Here is a 23,894-nt window from a genome sequence, read left to right as displayed (position 1 = left end):
TGTTGACCATCTATCCTTTGTATGGATAACTGACTTGATACATTCCAACAATGGAGTTATTGATTTTCACTTTGCTCCTACTGGCTGGACCCTCACACCAATGGGTCATCAGCAGTAGTACTAGCACTATGTGTGTATTCACCCACAATATGGAACTAATGATGTGTATTCAACATAATGTATTACTTGATGTACATCTACAAGAACTTCATCGAATAAAGTTCCTTACCACCAGGATTCCGTATTATGGCAATGCTACTTCTACTTTTCAAATAGACATTTTGGTTTCTGGAGATATTAACCCCAACCCTGGGCCCGATACATCAGCGCCCTCTTTGGCCGACTCTGTGGACACTACCAAGACTCAAATAACTTATGACATAAATAAACTTTTTGCACTTAATATACCTAGTTCACTACCAGATATGCTATTAAATCATATCAAATCGCTTGGCATTCAACCTCAACCACCCTCGCAAGTCACTAGATCCATTGTTACATCTACTCCTAGGCGCACGATCGAGGAATAAAAGGAGGTCGGTGAGAATGCGAAATGAACAAGACTCGGCGCTCACGAAAATTACTAAAAGGACTCCTAAAACCCATGTGTAGCTTGTGAACGCGGTGTTGTATCACGCCCAGCGCAATTAGCTGTGATGGATGCGATAAGTGGACTCATGTAACGTTGTTCTGGTTCAATATCCAATGAACTTTATGACCATCTGGTTGCTGAGAATACCAACTTTTCTTTTATTTGTAACAAATGCTTAATTCAAAGTTTGCCATTCCATTATGTTAATGAATGTAAAGATCCTATTCATAAAGACCCCAAATATAAGATTTCAAAGATGGGTCTACAGAAATCTGTTTCTGTTACCAAAGGTAAAGGCCTTCATTTTATGCATTTTAATACAAGATCTCTCTTGCCAAAGATTTCTGAATTACGCTGTTTAATTTCTGATGCCAAGCCAGCTGCTGTTGCTATATCCGAGACATGGCTTGACGAATCCGTTCCTGATAATGAGATCAACATTCAAGGGTATGCGGTACTTCGCCATGATAGAAATCGGGAAGGTGGCGGAGTGTGTGTTTATGTCCACAATGATATTGCTTTTAATAACCGGCTCGATTTACAAAGTGATTGTTTAGAAAATCTTTGGCTTGAGATCCTCTTACCAAAAACAAAACCAATTTTCTTTGGTGTGTTCTATCGCCCTCCAGGCGATACAAAGTTTCTTACTTACTTTGAAGATTCTATTTCAAAAATAAGGTCCGACTGTGAAATGATCATCATGGGTGATATCAATATTGATTGTTTTAAAAAGAAGTTTCACTTTTTAAAGACTATTTGCATATCTTGAACCTATTTGATCTCCGACAGCTAATCACCACAGCCACTCGTATTACTGATACAACATCAACTTGTATTGATCATATTCTCACTAACAATCCTGAGAAGATGTGTAAATCTGGTACGATCAGTATTGGTCTCAGCGATCATCTCCTAATATTTTGTACTCGAAAAGCTGTCAGAGGTCAGGTAGGTCAGCATAGAGTTATTAATATCAGGTCTACTAAGAACTACAGTAAAGACATTTTCTTGTCCAAACTGTCCTCCATAAATTGGTCTTCTGTGTACAAATGTACTGATGTTAACCATGCATGGGACCTGTTTAGTACCATACTTCTGAAAATTATTGATGATATTGCACCGATGAAACAAATCCGGTTGAAGTCAAGAACAGAACCTTGGATGGATGATACAATTCTTGAAAGTATTCGGACAAGGGACCAACTTCTTCATGATTTCAAGGAAGACCGCTCAAATGCTGATCTTTACAAACAGTACTGTAAAGTTAGAAACAAAATTCAAAGGGATATTAAAAGAGCCAAAGCTGAGTATTTTAGTAGCAAAATTGATGAGCATAAAAATAAACAAAAAAAACTTTGGCAGCAGTTGAAAGCCCTTGGCTACAGTACTAAAACTAAAGAGCAGTGCAAAGTTGTTTTGGAAATTGACGGAGAAACTTGTTTTGATTCTACTAAAGTTGCTGATCACATCAACACTTTTTATACCACTGTTGCTAGTAACCTTGTCAAAAAGCTTCCTCTCACTAAAAATGAATTCAGCACTGACTCGCAAAAATTCCAGAAGTTTTATTCTGATAAAGGTATCACTGAATGTAGTTTTAAACTCTCTCCTGTTACCACTGATTTTGTCTTTTCTGAATTGTGCAAATTACATCCTAATAAAAGTACTGGATTGGACAACATTCCTGCTAAATTTCTAAGGGATGGGGCTTCTGTCCTGAAAGATCCTATTACTTCTATTATTAATTTGTCTATTTTAACCAATTCAGTTCCTGTTGAATTGAAGTGTGCACGTGTCACCCCACTAAAAAAAAAAAAAGGTAGTAGATCAATGGTTGGTAACTATAGGCCCATCAGCATACTAAGTGTAATCTCAAAAATTCTTGAGAAGTCTGTGCACAATCAACTTTACCAGTATTTAACTGACCATCATCTTCTTTATTCCCATCAATCTGGTTTTAGAGGCACTTACTCTACCGACACTTGCCTTATTCACCTCACTGATCACGCATGCATACACAGATTTCTCAAGGCAATTACACTGGTATGGTGATGTTGGACCTACAGAAAGCCTTTGACACGGTCAACCACGATATTTTGTGCAATAAGCTCCGTGCAATGGGGATTGAATCAGTAGATTGGTTTAGGTCTTACCTAAGTGAGAGACAGCAGATAGTCTGTGTTAATAAATCCAACTCCAAACCTATGGCAATTACATGCGGTGTGCTCCCAAGGCAGTGTCCTGGGGCCACTCTTATTTCTCTGCTACGTCAACGACATGCCAATTAGTGTTGACTGTAAGCTTTTACTTTATGCAGACGATAGTGCATTGCTTATTGACGGCAAAGATCCAAAGGAAATTTCTTCCAAGCTCAGCAAGGAATTGGAGTCTTGTCAACAGTGGCTTATTGACAATAAGCTGTCTCTTCACTTGGGTAAGACCGAGGCCATTCTGTTTGGTTCACACAGGAAATTGAAGAAACAATGTGATTTTAATGTCATGTGCAATAATGAACCTATCCAATCTACCCAATCTGTTAAATATTTGGGTATCACATTAGATCAGTACTTATCAGGTGAATCAATTGCTAATATGGTTCTAAAAAGGCTGGTGCAAGACTCAATTTTTATTCAGACAAGCTCAGTTTCTTGATCAAAAACTCATAAAACTTTAGTGTCTGCTTTGATTCAGTGCTATTTTGATTATTCTTGTTCTTCTTGGTTCTCTGGTCTTTCTAAAAACTCCAAAATAAACTTCAAGTCATGCAAAATAGAATTGTTAGGTTCATTCTTGGTCTGGACTCACGGACACATGTTGGCCAAAATGAACTTGATAGACTTGAGATTTTAAATACTGTTGATAGAGTTAAACAATTGAAGCTTAACCATGCTTTTAAAATTTTTAATAACATGTCTCCAGATTATCTGAGTGACCATTTTATAAAAGTAACTGAAAGACACCGGTATAATACCAGGATAGCCACCTCAATTTTGTTGTTCCAAAGTTTCATGGGCAAATTGGTAGTACCACCTTCCAATACACTACAGTCAAGGCCTGGAACTGTCTCCCAAGCAATATTAAATCCATCAATGGCGATGACAACTTCAAAAAAGAAAAGCTCATCTTGCTACAAAAGCAAGATCACGAGAAGGGGGTAGTTCTAGTACTTGACTGTTTCGTTTGTTTCCTTCTTTTGTCATTGATGTTGTCCCCTTTTAAAGGACCCCAATGGAAATAAGCCTCCATGGCTTTTTGGGCTATCCTTGGTCTTATCAACGTGATCTCTATAAATATGTGCTGTTTATATTCTTATTCTGTTTTTATAAAATGTATTTAAGTATTTTCTATATGTGCCTTTTAAAATGTCAATTGTTGTTGTTGATAAGACTTAATAAATATGAAATGAAATGAAATGAAATGAAACAGGATGAAGGGTAAATGATGCATTTATTCAATTCTGATGTTCCTCTAGTCTCCACAGTACATCTTCAACCATACCAACATGACAACACACATCAACTTTCATAACCTTCTTCAATTTCTTCAATTCAATTCTTGAATACCACTTGCCCTACATTCTGCTTACAGACTAGACTTCATGGTTTGCCTTTTCTTAGTAGTAATGAAAACATTGTAATATGGCATTGCAACAGCATGAAATGAACCTTAAGTAAACCTCCCAAGGAATAAAACTCATTTCCATCTGCTTTGAAACACATCAAAAAAGAAATTCACCACTACTTTCGAAAGGCAATAACAAGGCCATAGCATGGTTGAAAAATGTGGGGCAGCCATCACAAATGTGGGGTGGCCAAATTACAAATATATTCCCGAATTGAAATAAAGATATAAGAAAAACATAAAAAATTCTCAAAAAGTGGGTGGCCATGGCATTCCGGCCGCCCGCTTACTCTGCCCTGGGCAATAACTATGAGTAATTAAAATCGATGAACATTTGGAGAGTTTTTTTACCTGTTGTTTGGTATACCATGCATTGTAAATTGTGTAAATTAAATGAAATTTGGTGTGATTTGAATAACTGCAAATCCAAAAACATTATGTAACACGTTCCACTTATCGCTCATTCTACAAAATCGGGTGCCAATAGCCCTTTTTCCATTCTTTGGTCCACAAACACTTTGTCGAGCATTTAGGGCATCAAATATGTTATTTTTCTGGTAGAACTCAACGAGATCTACACGGACATATATAGTTTTCCATACTTTAAATGCTTTCTTCAGCCTGATTAACCCTGGCAAAGGCTCAAAAATCGCTAAAAATGCGTTTCCACTGCTCAAGTGTCAAATCTGACCCTTAATATTTTCTTTGAATAAATGCGAAATCTTTACATATTTGTTGTTTTTTAATTAGATAACGTGCCATCATATTGTTTATCAACATTATTTTTTAGTGATTAAAACGTCTTTGTGTAATTCTAAAATAAATTGCACTTTCCACCAAAACGCTGTGAGCTACGTTACCCCTTTTTAACACACGTTATTGGAAAGACGTAAAACAGAGATATCAACGTAATTTGCGGCTTTTGAAAGGAAACACTCATAGTTTTTAAAAAACAAAAAAAAAATCGTGATGCTGTAGCATTTTGGCATAGAAATTTTGTAAACATTGACATTTTGACCGACCATGTTAAGAATGGTGAGCTACGTTACCAGAATTCCATAGTATGCACTTGTATAACAAGTACTTCCTAATAATATGTGATAGGTACCAGTGATCGAACCCCATTTATATTAGAATTAACCGGCATAACGTTCTAATGTTCGCAAATCACATCAAAAACATTAAAAACCAGTGAACTACGTTACTGTGAGCTACGTTACGCACTCATTTACACATCTTTAAAACTTCTATGAAATGGTGAAATTGGTGTTACATTTCACTCAAGTGATCTTTCGTTTGCTTTTTATGACCTTGGATTAAGTAAAACCAGCCCATTTTGTAGTGGGTAACGTAGCTCACATTACATTGAGTTTTAGTGTTAAAAAACATCATGACTTCCTGAAAGAAAAATATGCAAGTGGTGTTGGCAATTTTTTACATCTGAAACTAGTGATACATTTACTCTTAAAAAACACAAAAAGCAGTTCTTTTTGAACAACTTTTATTTTTTCAATTTTTATAGTGGATTGGCACCGGATTTTGTAGAATGAGCGTTATACTTGAAATGATAGGCAGCCAATGTGTGTCATCTGTTGATGGAAAGAGGCATCCAGAGGTGGATCCATGATTTTCAATTAGGGAGCGGCAGAGGCTAAACTTTGGCATGATTTTCTTGATTTTAGCTTCATTCATTTGTTGGGGAATTTTATGGGGAATGGGATGTATACCAAATTTTCTCCTATGTGGATTACACTGCTCCATAGACAATGCGTTGTAATTTCGTTCTGGTGCACCAGAACGAAATTCAAATTTCACGATATATTTGCAAAACGAATTAATCTGCAAGAAATATTTTGTACATAAACATTTTGTAGCCAGAGGTTTCCAGTGATAAACAAATCTCAACTTTTTTTGAGAAAAGTGGGGGGATGAGGCTGTCATATGCAACATGAGTTGTATATATATAAGGTGTCCCAAAAAAGGTTAGGGTTTTTTTGCTGTTGATTAGATAATAAAATCAGATAATAAAATTACAGAAGTCCCATATCTAATATATGAATATTAGACCATCACAAACTTCTGACTGAAGATAAGCATAAGCACACAAACAGACTAAACTCAGTACTTCCTCACTAGTCTAAAACTTACAAAGTGTCAAGCTCCCTACGCAGTGGATATTTCAATTGTCCACTTTCAGTCATAACAAATTCCGTTGTGTGTATTCAAGCCCTACCTCAAGGCAAATACTAATATGCCAATTTTTTCACATGGGGAGGGGGCTTCTGGGGCAACAGTATCCATGGGCAATGGTATTATGGTAGCCGTACAATGTTCCAAATCTTAAAGAGTTTTGAATCTTAAGATTTTGCTTTGTGTTAAAGAGATTATGAAGAGAAATATTTATCACAAATCACCTCAGTTACTTCATTGAGCAATGAAGCCAACAAATTTATGTTAAATTTAGGAAAATTTAGACTTTGGTATATCGTCTAATATCGATGGACCACTTTCAAAATTCTCAGAGACACACTGCACCCAAACCAAACTTCAGTAAAATGTTATCATATTTGGATGAAAATTTGGGTCAAATTGGCAAAAAGTTTTTAAAGTGCATGAAGGGATTGATGGCTCACTTTATTTCTTCTAAGTTGTTTTAACCCCCTGGACACTTACTGGTCATCTAACAGCATTTCTGATTCATAATAAGGATGGATATGTTCCCTCCATTCAGAGACGCTAAAGAGATACATTTGACTAAGAATATTTAGAGCGGCAGAAATATGCAATCCTTCAAGTTTAAAAGCATGAAAATATGAAGTTGATGTAGTGTACGGTTCGAAGATTTGAAAATCATGATGCACTGATAAGTTAAGTTTTGAGACTCCGTTATAGTTTGAAGAATACCCAAAATTAGTACGGTGGTATACAGGGTTCACAGTTTGCTCTCAAATAAGCGGGTCCACTTTTTTATGCTGGACCCATTCAGATCCCATTTAGTTGAAATTTGAGGGTCCCAAATTGATTTTTGTGGGTCCAAATTGTACTTATGTACGAAACTTCAAAAACACCCGGAAATGTATTTTCAGTACTGGCGCAAACGATAAATATTAAAGTTTGCTGAATTCGGCACCCAAAACTTACCAAAGTCGAGTCAAATTACTGGGTAAAGGACGAATTGGCGCGATCGGCCGACTTTCTCATAAAGAACTACAATTACTACCTAATAACATGCACTACTTTAATCATCTAATTATTTGGTTATTTTGTTATTTTTGCTCGGTTGAAATATACAACTACCGCAAAAACGTGTTTTCGCGATGTCACCAGGAATTTACCCTGTTTTGTTGACATTTTTATTGTAACATAATATTTGCACGATCCAAAAAAAATCTTCCACAGTTCCCCTCGTATCGCTGATCAAATATCTGTGCATGAAATAGCGATGAGGTGTGTATCATGTTGCAGCAATTTTTGTAATTGTATGTAATTTATGAAATTGAATGAAAAGTGAGCCGATTGAGCTGGGTTATCGCACAATGGCGATCTATGATGATATTTTCTATTTCTTGGATCATTGGGATTTTTTCTGGGTCCAAGCACAGCCTGCTGGACCCATTCAGGTTACATAATCTTACTTTTTCCGGGTCCAATGAGTTCAAAAAGCATCCTGGACGCGAAAACGCGATAAACTGTGAACCCTGGTGGTATATGGAGCTCCAAGATTAATTAGGACTGATTTCTTGAATAGCGTTGTAGAGCATTTGTTAAAGGATTGTAGGGAACAATTAGTAGTTCCATGCATTTTGATATAAAATGCCCGACACGTGTTTGACGGTGTTTCGATCCTCTCGTGGGTAGGCAGGATCTCATCAGGAGCGGCCTTAAGATGTATGATACTCAAAAATGTATCTTCCGTGAGATGAAAAGACAGTCAATATATAGTCAGTTCATGCGTTGGTTGACGAAATGCACATTATGGTGATTATAATTAATTGTTTCAAGAAGAATAAGGAAGTCACCATTAAGACACTATGTTTTGTACCTTGATGTATGGTTGTAAGAAGTTGAGATGCCGAGATATTTGATATAAAGTTATAAACATTGGTACGGTAGGCATCAATGGCGGAGAGCGTAAAGGTTGTTGACTTGTACTAACTGCTACTACTGTGCAGAAAAAGTTGTGCAATGTACATGTACAGGCAAAATACACGTATGATAATATCGTGGTAACAACATTGATATTATACAGTCCATGCATATGTATTGCCTGTAAAACTGACCATATTATTCAGTTCCATTAAATATCCTCCTTGTGGTACAGCATGAAGTAAAACATTCTTAAGATGACAGAAATTTCAATGTAAAGATGATGAAATTGAAACATTCCAATGCGTAGTCTGTCATGATTGGTTGGTAACTTGAAATGCTCATTTCAATTGCCAATTATGACAAGGCTTTTAACTATTTATATTATGGTTAAACTTGCATTTGCAGATGATCTTATTAATACCCTCCTTGATTGGTTCAAAATTGGATACAATATTCATTTTGCCCAATCGGCAGGTAGTTCTCATGGGGTTAAATCTTGAGATACAGTGTCCATGTGAACATGACCTTATGACAGAAGAAGATGGCCATTGCTGCAAATTACAGCATTCCACATCACTAGGGGATCAAAACATTAAAGTACAATTCACAGATTACCCTATTGACATTACAGTATTCCAGGTAAGTGACAGTTTGCATTTTCACTGATGCCCCAAACAAAATAAGATTGTGAGCGAGGCAGTTTGTTTAAGTATTGTTTAAACAAAAACTTCTGTCTAGTTTGAAAATTAAAGCGAAGACCTCAAAAATATGCAAGAAAGAAGAGAACTGATGATGTGGTTAGTTGTATGTACTAGTAAAGCAAGAATGGTCTGATACCTCATTCTCACCCTGAGGTGAGATAAAACAGGTTGGGTTTTTATAAGCTCAGATCGAGGGTTACGTTTGAGCCCCGAAGCTCACACCTGCACCCAGGGCCCTCAACAAGCCATGGATGGTAAATGTGCCACAATATCTTGAAGATATTTGAGTCTCTATTATTCAAATTCTGTCTGCCAAAACCCTGGACGGGCCAAAACATTATGATTTGCAGATTTTTTATAACTGCATAAAAAGAGTGTCATCACCAGGTCAAACATGACATACACAAGTCTGGGGTAAACAAGTGGGGAGGGAGCCATTCAACATGTTCAAAACACTTACAATAGTTTGAGGCGGTTTATGCAAGAATGCCATACCTGCAATAGCTGCCCTTAAGACATTTGACAATTTCTGTATTCTATATTGTACACATAATAAAAATATGACATACGGCAGCTATTGCAGATAGGACCATCATGCACCAACCCCCTTAAGTTTATAGTTCCAATGAAACCAATTTATTTGGCAGAAAATGTATATGACTTTGTACCTGGAACTATGTAAGCAATATTTGGGCAAAACAAGTCAATAAACTTAGATATGTCTCCCCTTAATTTTCTTGGAAATTCTCCCTTCCTCTCATCGTACACACACCTTTTTCACATGAAAAGGGGCTCAGGTATACAATTTTTCTAGTACACAGTGTCATGCTGGGGGGGGGGAGACTTCAATTTTGAAGAGTCACCCAATTTTTTTTCTTAACCATTGGTTTTATGACTGGAACTGGTCAAAAGTTGCGGTAAAATCATCAAAAGTCACCAAATTGGGCTATCAAATTGCAGGTTTGGCAATTTTCAATTTTGCCCAAAATGTAGCCAAACGTTCTGAAATTTGTCAACAAATTTGGGAAAAGTTGTAAAAACCTTTGCAATTTGCATTGAATTTGGCCAAAAATTGAGTGGTTATAGTGATGCATGAGATTTCTTAGAAACTTGGTACATGGATGGGCCCACTTTAAAATCATACACCCTACCCAAACCAAACTTGAGCACCCCCTGGAATAATTTTTTTTTTGAGAATAAAGAGTTTCATTCGTAGATTGTCAAAAAATTTCATGTGCCTTTATCATGTTTATGCTAGAACAGCGATGATATAAAATTTTATACCAACTTTTTTTACCATTATAACAAAGCCTCTATAGCTAGGCCTATTGCCAAACTGAAAGCTGAGAAACATGAGGATGGAAAAAATGACAATGTGAAATATTTCATGTTCTTGACTTTCCCTTGTGGGTTAATCTCTAACAAAGACCCTAGGGAATCCAGGATTGAAGTTTTTTTGACAACTTCAAACTGATGGGGGTAAAATGATAGCTTTGAGATTCTGTAGTTGAAGCAGGTACAAGAGTTCAGAGTTCTATTTTGTTTATATCTGTGTTCTTGTCAAGGGTTTTGTAGGGCAAGAAAACCCTAACTGCTATAGCTGCCAAGTGTCAAATGGCACCCCCCGTCCATGTATGATTGACCTTTTTGGTAAATCCCATAAGCATTTGCGAGTACATCTGAGATGTCGCCATTTGACGTCACATCGATCTGTGCTGACTCCCCACATCGTTTATCGAACATCAATACTGCGCATTACAAGTTGGCATAACGTCAAAAGTCAATATTTTCGCGAGAAGATATTTTCGAGATTTTGTCAATTGCGTGAGATCTAAATTTCGCAGTTTTGATATTGATACAATAGAAACCTAATGCAAAAGGTTATTTTCGGTTATTATGTCCACTCACGAAATTCGCGAAAATAAAAACCTCGCGAAAATTTCTACTTCTACAGTAACAAGTTCTCAGGTGTACTCGCAAAGGCTTATGGGATTTACCGAAAAGGTCAATTTAGTTACTATTTCAGCTATGCATCATGGGAAGACATGGTTTTCAGCTGTGGATGTGAATGTACTGAAAGTGAGGAGAGATGGAAATTAATGTGCTTGTTTGGATAGAAATGGAGTAGGTTCTATACCATTGTTCTGTAATATTCAATAAACAAAGAACAACTAATGATGTTATCAATACTGCATTATCAGGCCTGCTTGGTTTTCACCACATGCAGGTCAGTCAGATGTGCAAAAATGAAATATTTCATAACTTACACATTTCAAACATTTTTGGTGAGATATTTGATATTAACAAAAGAAGGGATGAATGTGTCAAAATTGTTTCAAACAAAAATATTTTTTATCAGTTTCGCCGTCGAGCAATGATTAAGGTGGTATTGGATGCATTTTCTAGAAATTAGAAAATGCTTTGAGCATATTTTAAACAGATTAATTGAGTAGGGTAAGTACACTGATCAATATGCCTTTTGTTTGGAGTAAATCGGACATACGGTTTTCATAATACATCAATTTATATTTTCTTTGTATCCTGTTGTTTTTGTCAATAATCAATATAGTTAATGCGCTAAAATGACTGCAAAGGCTCATGAATATGTAATTTTAGCCAATATTCTGCTAAAAATCAATGCATAAATGTTCAGGGTACATTTATTTTACATAATTTTGCCCTGAAACTTGGTCAAAGTGTTTCTAATATGTCCTAATGTATTATATAGTGAAGCCGCCTCTAATTTGCATATTTGCATAATTAATGAGCTAATTTGCATAAATGCTAATTAATTATGCAAATATGCAAATTAGGGGGCGGCTTCACTATATAATACATTAGAACATATTAGAAACACTTTGACCAAGTTTCAGGGCAAAAGTATGCAAAATAAAAGTACCCTGAACATTTATGCATGGATTTTATCAAAATATTGGCAAAATTATATGTTAATGAGCTTTCCCAGTCATTTTAGCTCATTAACTTTATTGATTATTGATAAAAACAATAAGATACAAAGAAAATATAAATTGATATATTTTGAAAACCGTATGTCCGATTCACTCCAAACAAAAGGCATGTTGATCAGTGTACTTTGCTCTACTCAATTAATCTGTTTAAAACATGCTTAGAGCACTTTTATAATGCCTCCATAACCACCTTAAAGGAGGGAATAGGAAAAGTGATCCCGCCCGGGAATTGAACCCAGGACCTCTGGTTTACGAGACCAGCACCTTAACCACTTGGCCATGATTTTTCAAGCTTTCAGTGGTTTACTTCGATCATGTTATGGTGCGATCCTTTGTTGTGTAGATCACCGCCCCACACGCGATGTACGTACTGTGTTATTAACATCGCGTATGCATTCAACTGATATTTCCATCATAATAATAAAACAGTGGTTCCTGCGTTTTATTCAAAATTAAAAAACTACAGCACCAAGGGTCTTGATTTTTGCAGGGTATGCAATGGTATGTTGGTTTAATAAAGTACATAAAGTACAATATAATCGTCTAACAAAACAGAATTTTGAAAAATATTGAGGGCGTCCTCCTCAGCAAATGTTATAATGGCTTTAACATCCTCACATACACAGTTCCAAAATGTGTGATTTGCATGAAGAATGGATTCCTATTTAAATGTTAGTTTTACTCATCACATTGTCCCCTTTTAATTTCAAGCCATCTTACATCTTACATCATCATCTTATCATAAAATTTCATTCAAGTTCAATTTTTGACTTCTAACCTTCAAACACAATCCATGGAAATTCTACCAGATTAATTAGTGAGATTAAAACTTTATCAGGCTCATTTCTAAAACGAGTGTAGGTTAGAGTTTCTTTTGAAGCATCGGAGTGGAACTCATTTGGTGTCGAGATAACATTCCAACTATTAAGTCACCCAAGTCTTGGGCTGCTGACAAATTTGAGTATTTATTTCAAACTTGGACGTGACCTTTGACATGCTTGCTATGCTTCAGTACATATTGATCAGTTAGTCTCTATGACAATTGATGACCTAGATCCAGAAGTGGGTTAAGTTGGAGCTGCGAACAAGTAAAATGGGTACTTTTGGAGCTGCAAACAGTCAAAATCAAGGGTCTTTCTTGGCTTTTTGGTTGAAAATCTGAAAAAAGAAATATGAGGAATGAGCGATTTTGGAGTCTTTTTTGAGCTGAAATTATCAAAATCAAGGGTCTTTCGTAGCTCTATTTTGGTCAAATATAGGGGTCTTTCAGAGCTGCGAAATCCAAAAAAGGGGGTCTTTCCAGGGGAACATACCCGTATGGTCATTTGTGTTAAGTGACCCCCCCCCCCATAGCCTGAGCCTGGTCAGTCTTGTCGCAAGTTGCAATTTTATACCACTCCATTATGAGATGCAAACTATCGCAAACTGCAGTGCAAGCTGAGCTTTACAAATGAATCCCATTGTATTCACTTTTTTCTTTAATTTGCAAAATGCATATCACAGAAAAAAGCAATGAAATCTGAAATGAACACTGAAAAGAGGGTCACTGTAATAATCACTGAAACACCACTGAAAATTTGATCATTTCAGTGGGATTAGTGAGTTTCAGTGTGATTATTGGAATAACCTTGGACACTAATCACACTGAAACTCACTATAAATCCCACTGAAATGATCAAAATTACAGTGGTGTTTCAGTTGATTATTTCAGTGATTATTACAATGACCCTCTTTTCAGTGTTCATTTCAGATTTCAGTGCTTTTTCAGTGATTTTATTTCATCCATTGTGAGTTGAAATGCTTTAATTTTTGAGTTGCAAGTCAGATGTTTGAAAAGTACCAGGAGAAACTGTTAAATTATAAAATATATAAAATGTTAAATGATAAAAATAAAATGACCATAAGGCAAAAAAAATTGTTTGGTTCCCCTTCCAAAACAAAAATTTGGAGGGTTGGCAGATCGACCATTTTTTTTTCACGAGCTCCATTTTTCCTCCATTTTAAAAAGGCTGGTATTGACAAATTCTTGATCATTTTACATTAAAAAAATGTGTTTTTGGACAGAATTTAAATGGAAATATTTCTTATTTTTAATCAGATATGCATTTAATAAATGAAATGAGTGAATAATACTGAATAAAAAATGTCCTTGATACTGTCCAAATTTCAGGTTTTTTCTAAAAAAAAAAAACCTTACCCAAGATTTCTGATTTTTTGGGTCGGTTTCTGAAGGCAACCAAACATATTTTTTTGGCCTAATTGTTAACTTTTATATTAGTAGGGGGCCTATTTGTTTCACCTACTCATGTCTTGTTAAATGGAACCATGCCAGATGCATTCCAACTCGTACTTGCAGAGGTGTTGGTATAAATTTGTTGTTGATCAAAATTGATGCACGTTTTTAAAATTCTTAACAAGTAATTTATCTCTGTCATCCATTGCTTTAAAGCAAGAATTAAAATGATTCATTTGTAAAGGAAATTGCTCTAGTGCTTGTTGCAAAGACTTCTGGAAGTTCTGGTAGCTTTGCAGGGGCGTAGCAAGAGCATCAGGGGCCCGTGGACAAGGAGCATTAGGGGCCCTTTTAACCAGGCCGGCGGGATTTACCTTGTGGGGGTCTGGGCCAGTCCAAAATTGGAGGCCCTGAACTCAAATTCAATTTCAGACAATTTAGCCATTTGAATGTGCGTGAAGCGCAATTTTTTTAACAATTTTGCCCTATTTTGCCCAAAAAACATGCTGTTATTGGGGTTAAAAGAAAGATGCATTGGGCAATCTGGGGCCCTGGACCATCTGGCCCAATGGTAAATCCGGCCCTGCTATCAGCCCTTATTTAATTTTCGCTTTGGTGCTCGGGGCCCTGAACCCTCGGGCCCATGGACTTTGTTCACCCTGTCCCCCCCGCTTGCTACGCCCCTGTAGCTTTGCATTGTGCAGTATTGCACCCACCATCTCCAAAAAAGTCAACTTTTCAGCTTCAAAATTGTCCAAAACTTGCAAATTTGAACCTGCAGCACACTCCAAATGTAGTGGTTCAAATCAAATGGGAGATCCTACCGAGATCCGAGATGTAGGCCTCCACAACAGCGCACAACTTACAATTTGAAAACTTAAAAACTTAAAAAGGCAAAAACAAAAATAATTGTCTTGCAAATATTTTGCAAAACACCGCTTCCTTTAAATCGAGAAGATATTTGACTTGACCACTTTCTGTGATGAAGTGTGTGGCAACTTTTTTGGGGCTAGTTTTTAACCCATTGTTCAATGACAGAAAGGTCAACCTACATACATAACATCGTTCAATAAGTGCCATAATTTTTCATCTTCAAATTGACACTTTGAAAACAGAAAGTGTTGCCTCATCCCAATGGGAGCTGTCTGTTGTTTGTCGGCATGCCTAATATCTCAAGTGGCTATATCCTGTAGGAAGTGTTTTCTATCACTGAACATCTGTCACACATAGACAACATCTAAAATAAAATCCCAGTCCTCCTTCTTTATTAGGCCAAAAAAAAAAAAGATGTTTGCTTGCCCTCAACCGACCGACCCTAATTTTGGAAATCAGAAAAAAGGTTTTTTTTCCTATTTACTGTACAAAAGAATACCGACCCTATTTTTGGAAATTCCTGAAAAAGTTTTTTTTTTCTTTTCAAATTTTTTGCATTCTGAAGATGTAAAAAAAATGTATTTTAGAGCTTGTGTTCAACATTTCAGTTGTTTTCTAATGTTAGTTGATTCATTTTGACACCAAAATTGTCTGATTTTTCATATTTTGAGCCTTAATTAATACAAACATTGGAGTTTCCTAGTAATTTAAAAAAAAAAAGAAGAAAAAAAAAAGAAATCCCGACCGACCGACCCAATTGTTAAAATTCAATTGAGGGCAAGCAAACAACTTTTTTTTCTTGGCCTTATGTTCAGGTCTCACAGATTCATTTGATGCGAGGGATTAAACAATCATGACAATGGAGCTTTTAAGAATTTTTTCCTTCAAAAACGGCGAAAAAGTTGAAGTTTTAGTAACTTTTCATTCAGAAAAGAGTTCAATGTTTTTTACAGAAAAAAGGGGAAATTTTTTGGATTGGCATGCGGGGTGTCAGACCCTGCACCACAGCTATGTTATTTTCCATTCTTTCTTTGCTTTTCTATTTTTTTATTTTCTTTCATATTCTCTTGAAAAGTTCCCTGATTTCATTACCATTAATCTCTTCCTAGGTTTCATTATCAATATCATTGAGGCATACGACCTTCTATATTTTTTGGAAAAGAGCAGAAAAGGCAACTATTTACTATACTCAACCAAAAATAATACATTTTGGTCAAAACATGGCTGATTTTTCAAGATATTTGCAAAATGAAAAAAAAAAGTTCTGCAAAATGCTGGGTCAGTCAGGCCCATAGAACAGGTTTTTTTTGGTCATTAGCACCCATAATGCGCACTCTCTCCCTCGCTGCAATAGACCTTTCAAGAGACTTTTACAAAAAACAATGCTCTGTAACAGTAATTGCAATACATGATTGGTGTGTACAATCATACCCCACCACACGTTGAACGCGCGGTACGCGCTGTCCCCAGTACGTAATTGGTAATAGTATTTTAGCTTATCGCACGCGACAGTTCCTGAACTGATTTGCGAAGTTTTCGGATTGAGCTGCTGAAAAGGTGTAACCAACTTTTCTCCCCGAACAATAGCAGCAGCATGTTTGTGCATAACAACATAGAGTGTGACCACTGTGGATGGTGATCAGAAGAAACTTCACTCTCTTGCTAGCTGCCTACAGTCTCATGATCTACCCTGTCAACAGAACACAAATCTTTCTCAATTTACCATCTTAAAGTAGCCACTTAACTCCCCTGAAGACCACATTAATCTTGAAAATGAACACTCTGTGTGTGGTTTAACATTCTGTAGAGGGATATCATTTGCTGCAAAAAAAAAACTTGAATGATATTAGTCATGGGTTCTCAATAGGCTGCCAGTGGGGCCAGGATGCCGTATGCAGGATCCTGTATGCTTGGAGGTGTAGCTTGCACATATTTTTTTGTAAAAAGTGATCTAATCCTCTTAAAAAATGCTTTTTGAACTTTTGAACACCTTATCATCTTAAAATGCCTTTTGGACTTTTTGAACACCGAATCACCAAATAATTGACATTTCATGGAAAAACAGTGGGATGAGGTCCTGGGATGAGGTCCTGGGTTCGATTCCCAGGCGGGAGAACTTTTTCTACTTGTCTCCTTTATTATTTGCGATGGTGAACCTGGTGAAAATATCCACCAATTTCTCAGCCCTCTCAGAGTACACCTAAAACTAAGGGGTGGTGCAATAATTATGTGTACCCCGGGTGGTGAATTCTCAAAATGGTCTGCCAAAATTTGCTTGCCCCCTTTGGCCGTGCCAAAAATCTTTTGCCCCCCCCCCCCTTTTACTGTGCCAAAAAATCTTTGCCCCCCCCCCCTTACACATGCAAGATTTTGGGGAACCCGAATTTAAAACCTTAAATTGTCTTATCATATAATGGGAGGCAGCTTAGCAGTAGGAAATTTTGCATATTTGAACGTGTTCCTATGCCTTTTTAGGGCGTAATATAGAAACGGTACCCAAAATATCTGTGCCAAAAATTGCTTGCCCCCCCTTTCAACCTGCCAAAAATCGCTTGACCCCCCCCTTTGACCTGCCAAAAATGCTTGCCCCCCCTTTTGGCCTGCCAAAAATCTTTGCCCCCTATAATTCACCACCGGGGTACACATAATTATTGCACCACCCCTAACTAGAGCAGTTGTTGCACCACAAAGCTGGACCCAGCTAGGTGCTTCAACCAGCTTTTTAAATCTTTTAAGTAAGAGTATAGAGCCTTGGTTATTTTTCCTTTTATTGCACTCGTCTTCGTCCCGGAACTCTACCTGGTATCCCTACCCCTGTTGGGACCCCTGTTTGCATTAGTTAAGTGTTAGGAAGTAAAATATTTTAGCCCCATCCATCTTCCTTTCCAACGGTGCCAATACTAGCACTAGTGACTGGTACCTTCTGACTGACATGCGGATGCAAATAGAAACCCTGCTCCAGAGCTGGCGTGCTTGCAATTTTCTGGGAAACCAGGGCAAACCTCAGAGTCTGATAATCATGATAATTGCCTTAGATGATGCAGTCTGGAGGCCTCCCAAGTTGCCCTGTGGACATACCCAGGAATGGGCTATTCCACTTGAAATCCATACACCCCCTAGATGAAAGTTCGAAGACATGACCTTAATCATCCAAACAGGGGGCATAGATTTCAAATGGAGTCACCCATATTCAGGCATGGGTTGGGGGGGGGGGGGTCAAATTCCCCAAGTCAAAACTCTTGCCCCTCCATCCAAAATTACAACAATTCCAACTTTTTGTGGAAATTTTGCACAAAATTGGTTGATTTCCCCCCCCCCCCCTGCAATTCACTTTTCCCCAATGCCCCCCACCCCCGAAAAAATTCCTGGTGCCATCACTGTTCAAGCCTGGGCATTAACCCTAACCGCCTAAGGGCTTTTTGGCGACGGGAAGGGAAAGAAGGAAGGAATAAAGAGAGAAAACAAAGAAAGAAGTGGTTTGCTCTGGGTGGGATTCGAACCTGGGCCCCTCGCATGCCAACCACTGGTTCGGCGACACTTGGCCATGGGTGTTGGGCTTCGCTGGCCAGCGAAACACGGACAGCGCATATATCAAGTAGTATTTTGTAGTACTCAGTACGGTTAGGGTTAAGGTAACCCCATTTAAAATTCACACTCCTTGTGTGGAAGATTTAAGTCATGTCATCCAAAGGGGTGATGAATTTCAACTGGAATAGCCCAAACAGAGATCATACCAGTTATTAATAGAAAACAATTTCAAAATACTTGTTACCAAATCCATTATTTCTGTTTGAAATAATTGCTATCAAAATAAACTTGGAGTTAATTCTTTGCATGTTTTTTGCCTCTTAGTGTATATACATGCTGATTTCGAAATCTGAGACATAATGTCTGTCTCGGCATTCACTTTTAATAAATTTTTGCCCAAGTTTGTTTACCTACGAGTGGTGGTCAATAAGTTTGTAGAACAAATTAACTTTATTTTAACTAAAATTGATGAAAAAACATTACTAATTGTACATCCATTGATAATTTTATATATTTTACCTACTTCTTTACTCTAAACCAAGAAATAACGGTATATTAAAAGATGCTCTATTTGAAATAAAGCATAGCATTGTGGGATACCATGCTGCCTGACTCGGCAACATACTGCCTGATTCGGCAGTACTTCCTGATCAGGCAGTCGGACCGGACTGTCTGTGGAAGATTCAAGTTGCATCTTTAGTGGGTGTATGAAATTCAAATGGAGCTGCCTAATGTGTTCATTCCATAATGAATTTTGAATTTCATACTCCCTCTGTGAAAGATATTTCCAAAATCTTCCACAGGGGTAGTGTGGATTTTAAATGGAATAGGCCAATCTTGCACACACCACTGATCCCAAGCTTTGATATCTATGCAATTCGATATTTTTAGCTTAACTCAAGAACTGGAAAATATGGCCCATGCCCCAGGAAAGTACAAAAATGAAATGTCATCAATAATGTACAATGAAATATTCCTCATCTTTTACCCATGCAACAAGAAAACTCCAAATTGTCTTTGCTTAGCCTAAATGTTCAAACTTATTACCAACACAATAAGCCTTAATAATACATGGAACCAGTTAAGTATTTCTCCACAGGTAACGTCTGAATCAATTTACCTCTAATCGGTGTTGACACGCAAAGCTGGTGGGACTCTTCTTGCAGCTGCAATTGTACCTTTCCACCTCCGAAGCCAGCAGTTGCTGACAATCACCCAGTACTCATCTCTGCAGGACCCATCACCTAGCGCAGCTTCCAAATTTGTCAGTGTATATGAAAGAACCATTCTCTTGGAGATGATCTGTGTTACACTACAGAGTATTGAAATTAAAAATAAAGAAAATTAGACAGATATCATTCATTTTAACTCATTTTTCAAAACTGTTAAAATAATTAGGAATGATCCTGTTCTTGGGATTAAATAAAAATTCCCTTTAAAAGGGAAAGCCAGCCTCAATGTAGAAGAGGTCTTGTCTGTGAAAGGCATTTTTAGGATCACGCTTACATCTACATGACAGTCCACCAAACCATCAACGATGAGAACATGCACACTGAAACAGCAGAAAACATTAATTCCTAATCTCATGTCAACTCTTTTAATTCATTACATGTACTCCAAATTGTTCTGGTCTGTTTGTTTTGTTGTTGTTGTTGTTGTTGTTGTCGTTGGGTTTTTTGTCTTTTCAGTTTTTACCCACGATATCTCAATTTCCAATTTTGTAATACCAGAACTTACGAACTCAATATCTTCGCTTAGGAATGTCCGATTTCACTGCTTTCGATATATACACTGCCGGTTTGAGTTAACTTACATGTACATTTTATTTTAAAATAACTTAATTAATTCGCAATGTATAGTTTAAGCCTACTATATTATAATAGATAGTGGCCAGCACATTTATAAAGGACTGGTTACTCACTACAATCTTCACTCTTAAACTGTGTTTTTCTGAATGTGCTGATCATGTTGATTGCTAGTCGGAAACTCCTGTGAAGCTATGGACATGGCATCTTACATACTCCATTCTATAACAGTCTGCCTAGTCCCTCTTATGTTTTCTCTTCAATCATTTCGTTGAATGTAATTTTATGAATCAAATAGTTATGTGTCATTTTATTTATAATAAAGAAGTTATTAAATTAATAAAGTAAGACAATTTATTTATCTATAAGTGCATGTCAAATGGGGTACATTGTTCAATACTATATGCATAAATTATGCCCATATTATAGCTAGGCCCTAAAAACTTTATTTTGCATCGGATTTTTCCGTTGAAAAGACAAAACTGATGTTTATGATAGCAACCATTTCATCAATAACATTTTGAGTCATTTTTATCCATAAAACGACACAGGATATGATAGATAACTACTTTCACATCAATATGGTCCATATGATCACAGATTGTTGAGAATCTGTGATATGATCCGGGATATGATGAAGATTTTGATTCTATAGATCTGTTATCAACATGATATCACGCTGTTCAGTGGTCAAGGAGTAAGGACCCCGGTCAAGGACACTGATATGACATCATAGGTGATGTCAGATTTTCTTCTGCTGACCATATGATGCTATATATATTAACTATTATTGTTACATTTAGGCCTTTAAACTTTTAAAGTCATAATTAATTAGTTCAAACATAACTTTGGTAATACTCACTCGTTTTAGTTCGTTGAAACGGCAAAACATACTTACTTTTCCTAACAAATCAATTAAAATATTTTAAAAAAATTTAACCACAAAAAGTAAAAAAAAAAATCATTCCAATACCACTAAAATATAATCTCTTGAGTAAACTGACCCCAAACCTGAAACAGGTACCAGCCCCGAATGGGCTGGCGAAAATAAGCAAATGTTCAAGTTTAAGAAATGGTTTCATCCCACTGTTTCATCCTCTTTTACCAAGACAAGGGTCTATTCCAGAAAATAAGCACACACACCCTTTTTAAGGAGTAAATTTTCAATAAAAAAATGTCTGGATTCCAGGTTTGTCTCCTGAAAATGACTGGAATGGCATTTGCCATGGAAATACTTTGGAAACATTACTCGTTGACTGCAGATAAAACGCCCAATAAAGACTTAGTCACCGGACCACGCCGGCCAGTTAAAGTACATGCCCTATCACACCACTCCACACCATACATAAATTCTCCCAGTCACATTCCCAAATATGAAATTTAAAAAGTCAAATTTTAATTTACTTCTTTTTAAAGTTTGGCAGAGGCGGGTTCGAACTCACGCTAACGCTTAGTACTCTATGAGCCTAGCGCCTTAGACCACTCGGCTACTTGTCTTGTTGTTATTCATCTGAAACTTATTTAAAAATATAATCGCAACTTCAACATAGGCCTACCACGTGACAAGCAAAGGCAAAAAACGTATTATATTTTGGAATTTTACCATTAATGTGTATTATAATAGAGCTACCATTATTTATATTGTTGAATTCTCAAGCGCATCATTTGAATTGGGTTTGATTCCTAAAGCCCGATACTGACGCCACCTGTACATTTTAATTTCATCGCGGGATGCTGAGATGTTTGAAAAGCATCGCAGCATCGCATACCGCTGCAAAGTGGAGTCAGGATCGGGCTTAATTCGAACCACCAGCATCCATGGTTCGATGTAGAGAGTCTTTCCTATTCAGAAATATTGCAATTACACACCTTATTGCCTTTTAACAATAACCAATGACACTAGCACGTAATTCCAGTCAAGCACCAATCTTTAATCCTATTGTTGAAGAGGATAATAAGCTTATACTTATGTATAGCATTCAGTAAAAATCTTAAGTCTTTGTTTGCTTTGGTTAAATCCTGTTCAAGTGGTGGGTTAACCAACAATTAACAATGAGAGGACATTCCTGAACCTCGTTCAGTTGGTGATGATTTGAAGTGACCGCCAATTATGACCATTTGATATTTAATACCAGCAATGTGGAAAAAAAGAAATAATGTACAGTCATGTAGTGCCAAAATAATGTACCCTTTTACGGAAGGAGCAAAGTTTAACAAGTTACAACTCCGCTTCTGCAGTACGAATCTCAGCGGCGAATGTCAGGTTATTATTTCCCAGTCTTGAAAAAAAATTGCAGGCAGAGGTGGGAATCGATCTCGGTACCTCCCGATTAAAAAGCACTGTGCAAAACCACTAAGCCAACTAAATATCTGTTGTGAGATGCTTGACATTAATCTTTGATATTGCTTAATGGAACAAATCGCGGAATTAAATCAGTAATAAAAGAAGTAGATTCTTATTTAGCGGCCAAATTGGATAAAAGGGGAAATATTTGTCCCTGATCTAAAGAAAATATAGTTTAGAAAATTATCAAATAAATTTAAATTAAAAATTGAGATTTTATATTTATTTATTTCACAAGGCGACATTATCACAGACAAACACTGTATACGCTAAAAACTCTAACCCTTATTACTAGATGATGGCATAGCTCAGTGTTAGAGCATCAGATTGGTAATGTTAATATCGTTAGTTCGAATCCGCCTGCCAGCAATGGTTATTATGATTTTAATGCTACGCTACAATTTGTTCAATTTTTTTTTTATTTATTTATTTATTTATTTATTTATTTATTTATTTTTTATTTATTTATTTAAATAATTTGATATATTTGAAAGGGGTATTTGAGCAATTTGAAATTTTTACCCCCGTATAATCCTATGGGGTCATTTTGAACCCACCCCCTCCCGAATTGCCAAAACCTATGAGTTTAAATCATACATAATGATCATCAGTACGTCAATCATGAGTTAACACCGGTTGGTCACTGCATTTATTTGGGAATGTGTAGGCACTGCAGCTTGATTCACCATCCACAACATGATAATGTGTGCACATGCTACATTATATACACTTGTAGGCCTATGTTGTTGTTGGTGTATAAGTAATGGGCCTTGCAATTGAAATGCCTCAAGCTTTTAATCCGATATGCAGATTATCTATTTGTTTTCATGAATTGGAAGACATTCTTTGATGAGCTCAATGATCTGAAATTACTGGAGTGTGAGGTCAGCATAGTATTTTATTAACAGAAAGTATAGAGGCCCTGCATGAAATTATCGATTGGCTCCAAACAAAGGATTTGAGCCGGTGTCCTTCACCGTAGTTATGGCGGAGTGCAGTCCATTCAATCAAATGTTGTCATCAACCTATTTGATTGCAATCATGCTTTTGTTGAATGCATTTGAGTAGTCCACCATATTTACGGGATGATATGTCACATCATGGAAGTAAGAGACATGGAAGCTGGTCAAATACTACAT

General features: G+C 36.7%; 1 protein-coding gene across 1 annotated transcript in view; it reads left to right on the top strand.

Annotated features, from left to right (window-relative positions):
• The first annotated feature begins 848 nt into the window (after positions 1-848).
• Positions 849-23,894, top strand: part of LOC140170805 (uncharacterized) — a 50,025-nt gene continuing 26,979 nt past the window's right edge. Inside the window, exon 1 of the mRNA XM_072194024.1 lies at positions 849-1,039. Within this exon, the coding sequence (XP_072050125.1) occupies positions 849-1,039 (191 nt within the window). The remainder of the gene's footprint in view (positions 1,040-23,894) is intronic.

Source organism: Amphiura filiformis, chromosome 15 (assembly GCF_039555335.1).
Source record: "Amphiura filiformis chromosome 15, Afil_fr2py, whole genome shotgun sequence".
In the NCBI taxonomy this organism is placed as follows: Eukaryota; Metazoa; Echinodermata; class Ophiuroidea; order Amphilepidida; family Amphiuridae; genus Amphiura; species Amphiura filiformis.
This window is presented reverse-complemented; position numbering and strand designations above follow the sequence as displayed.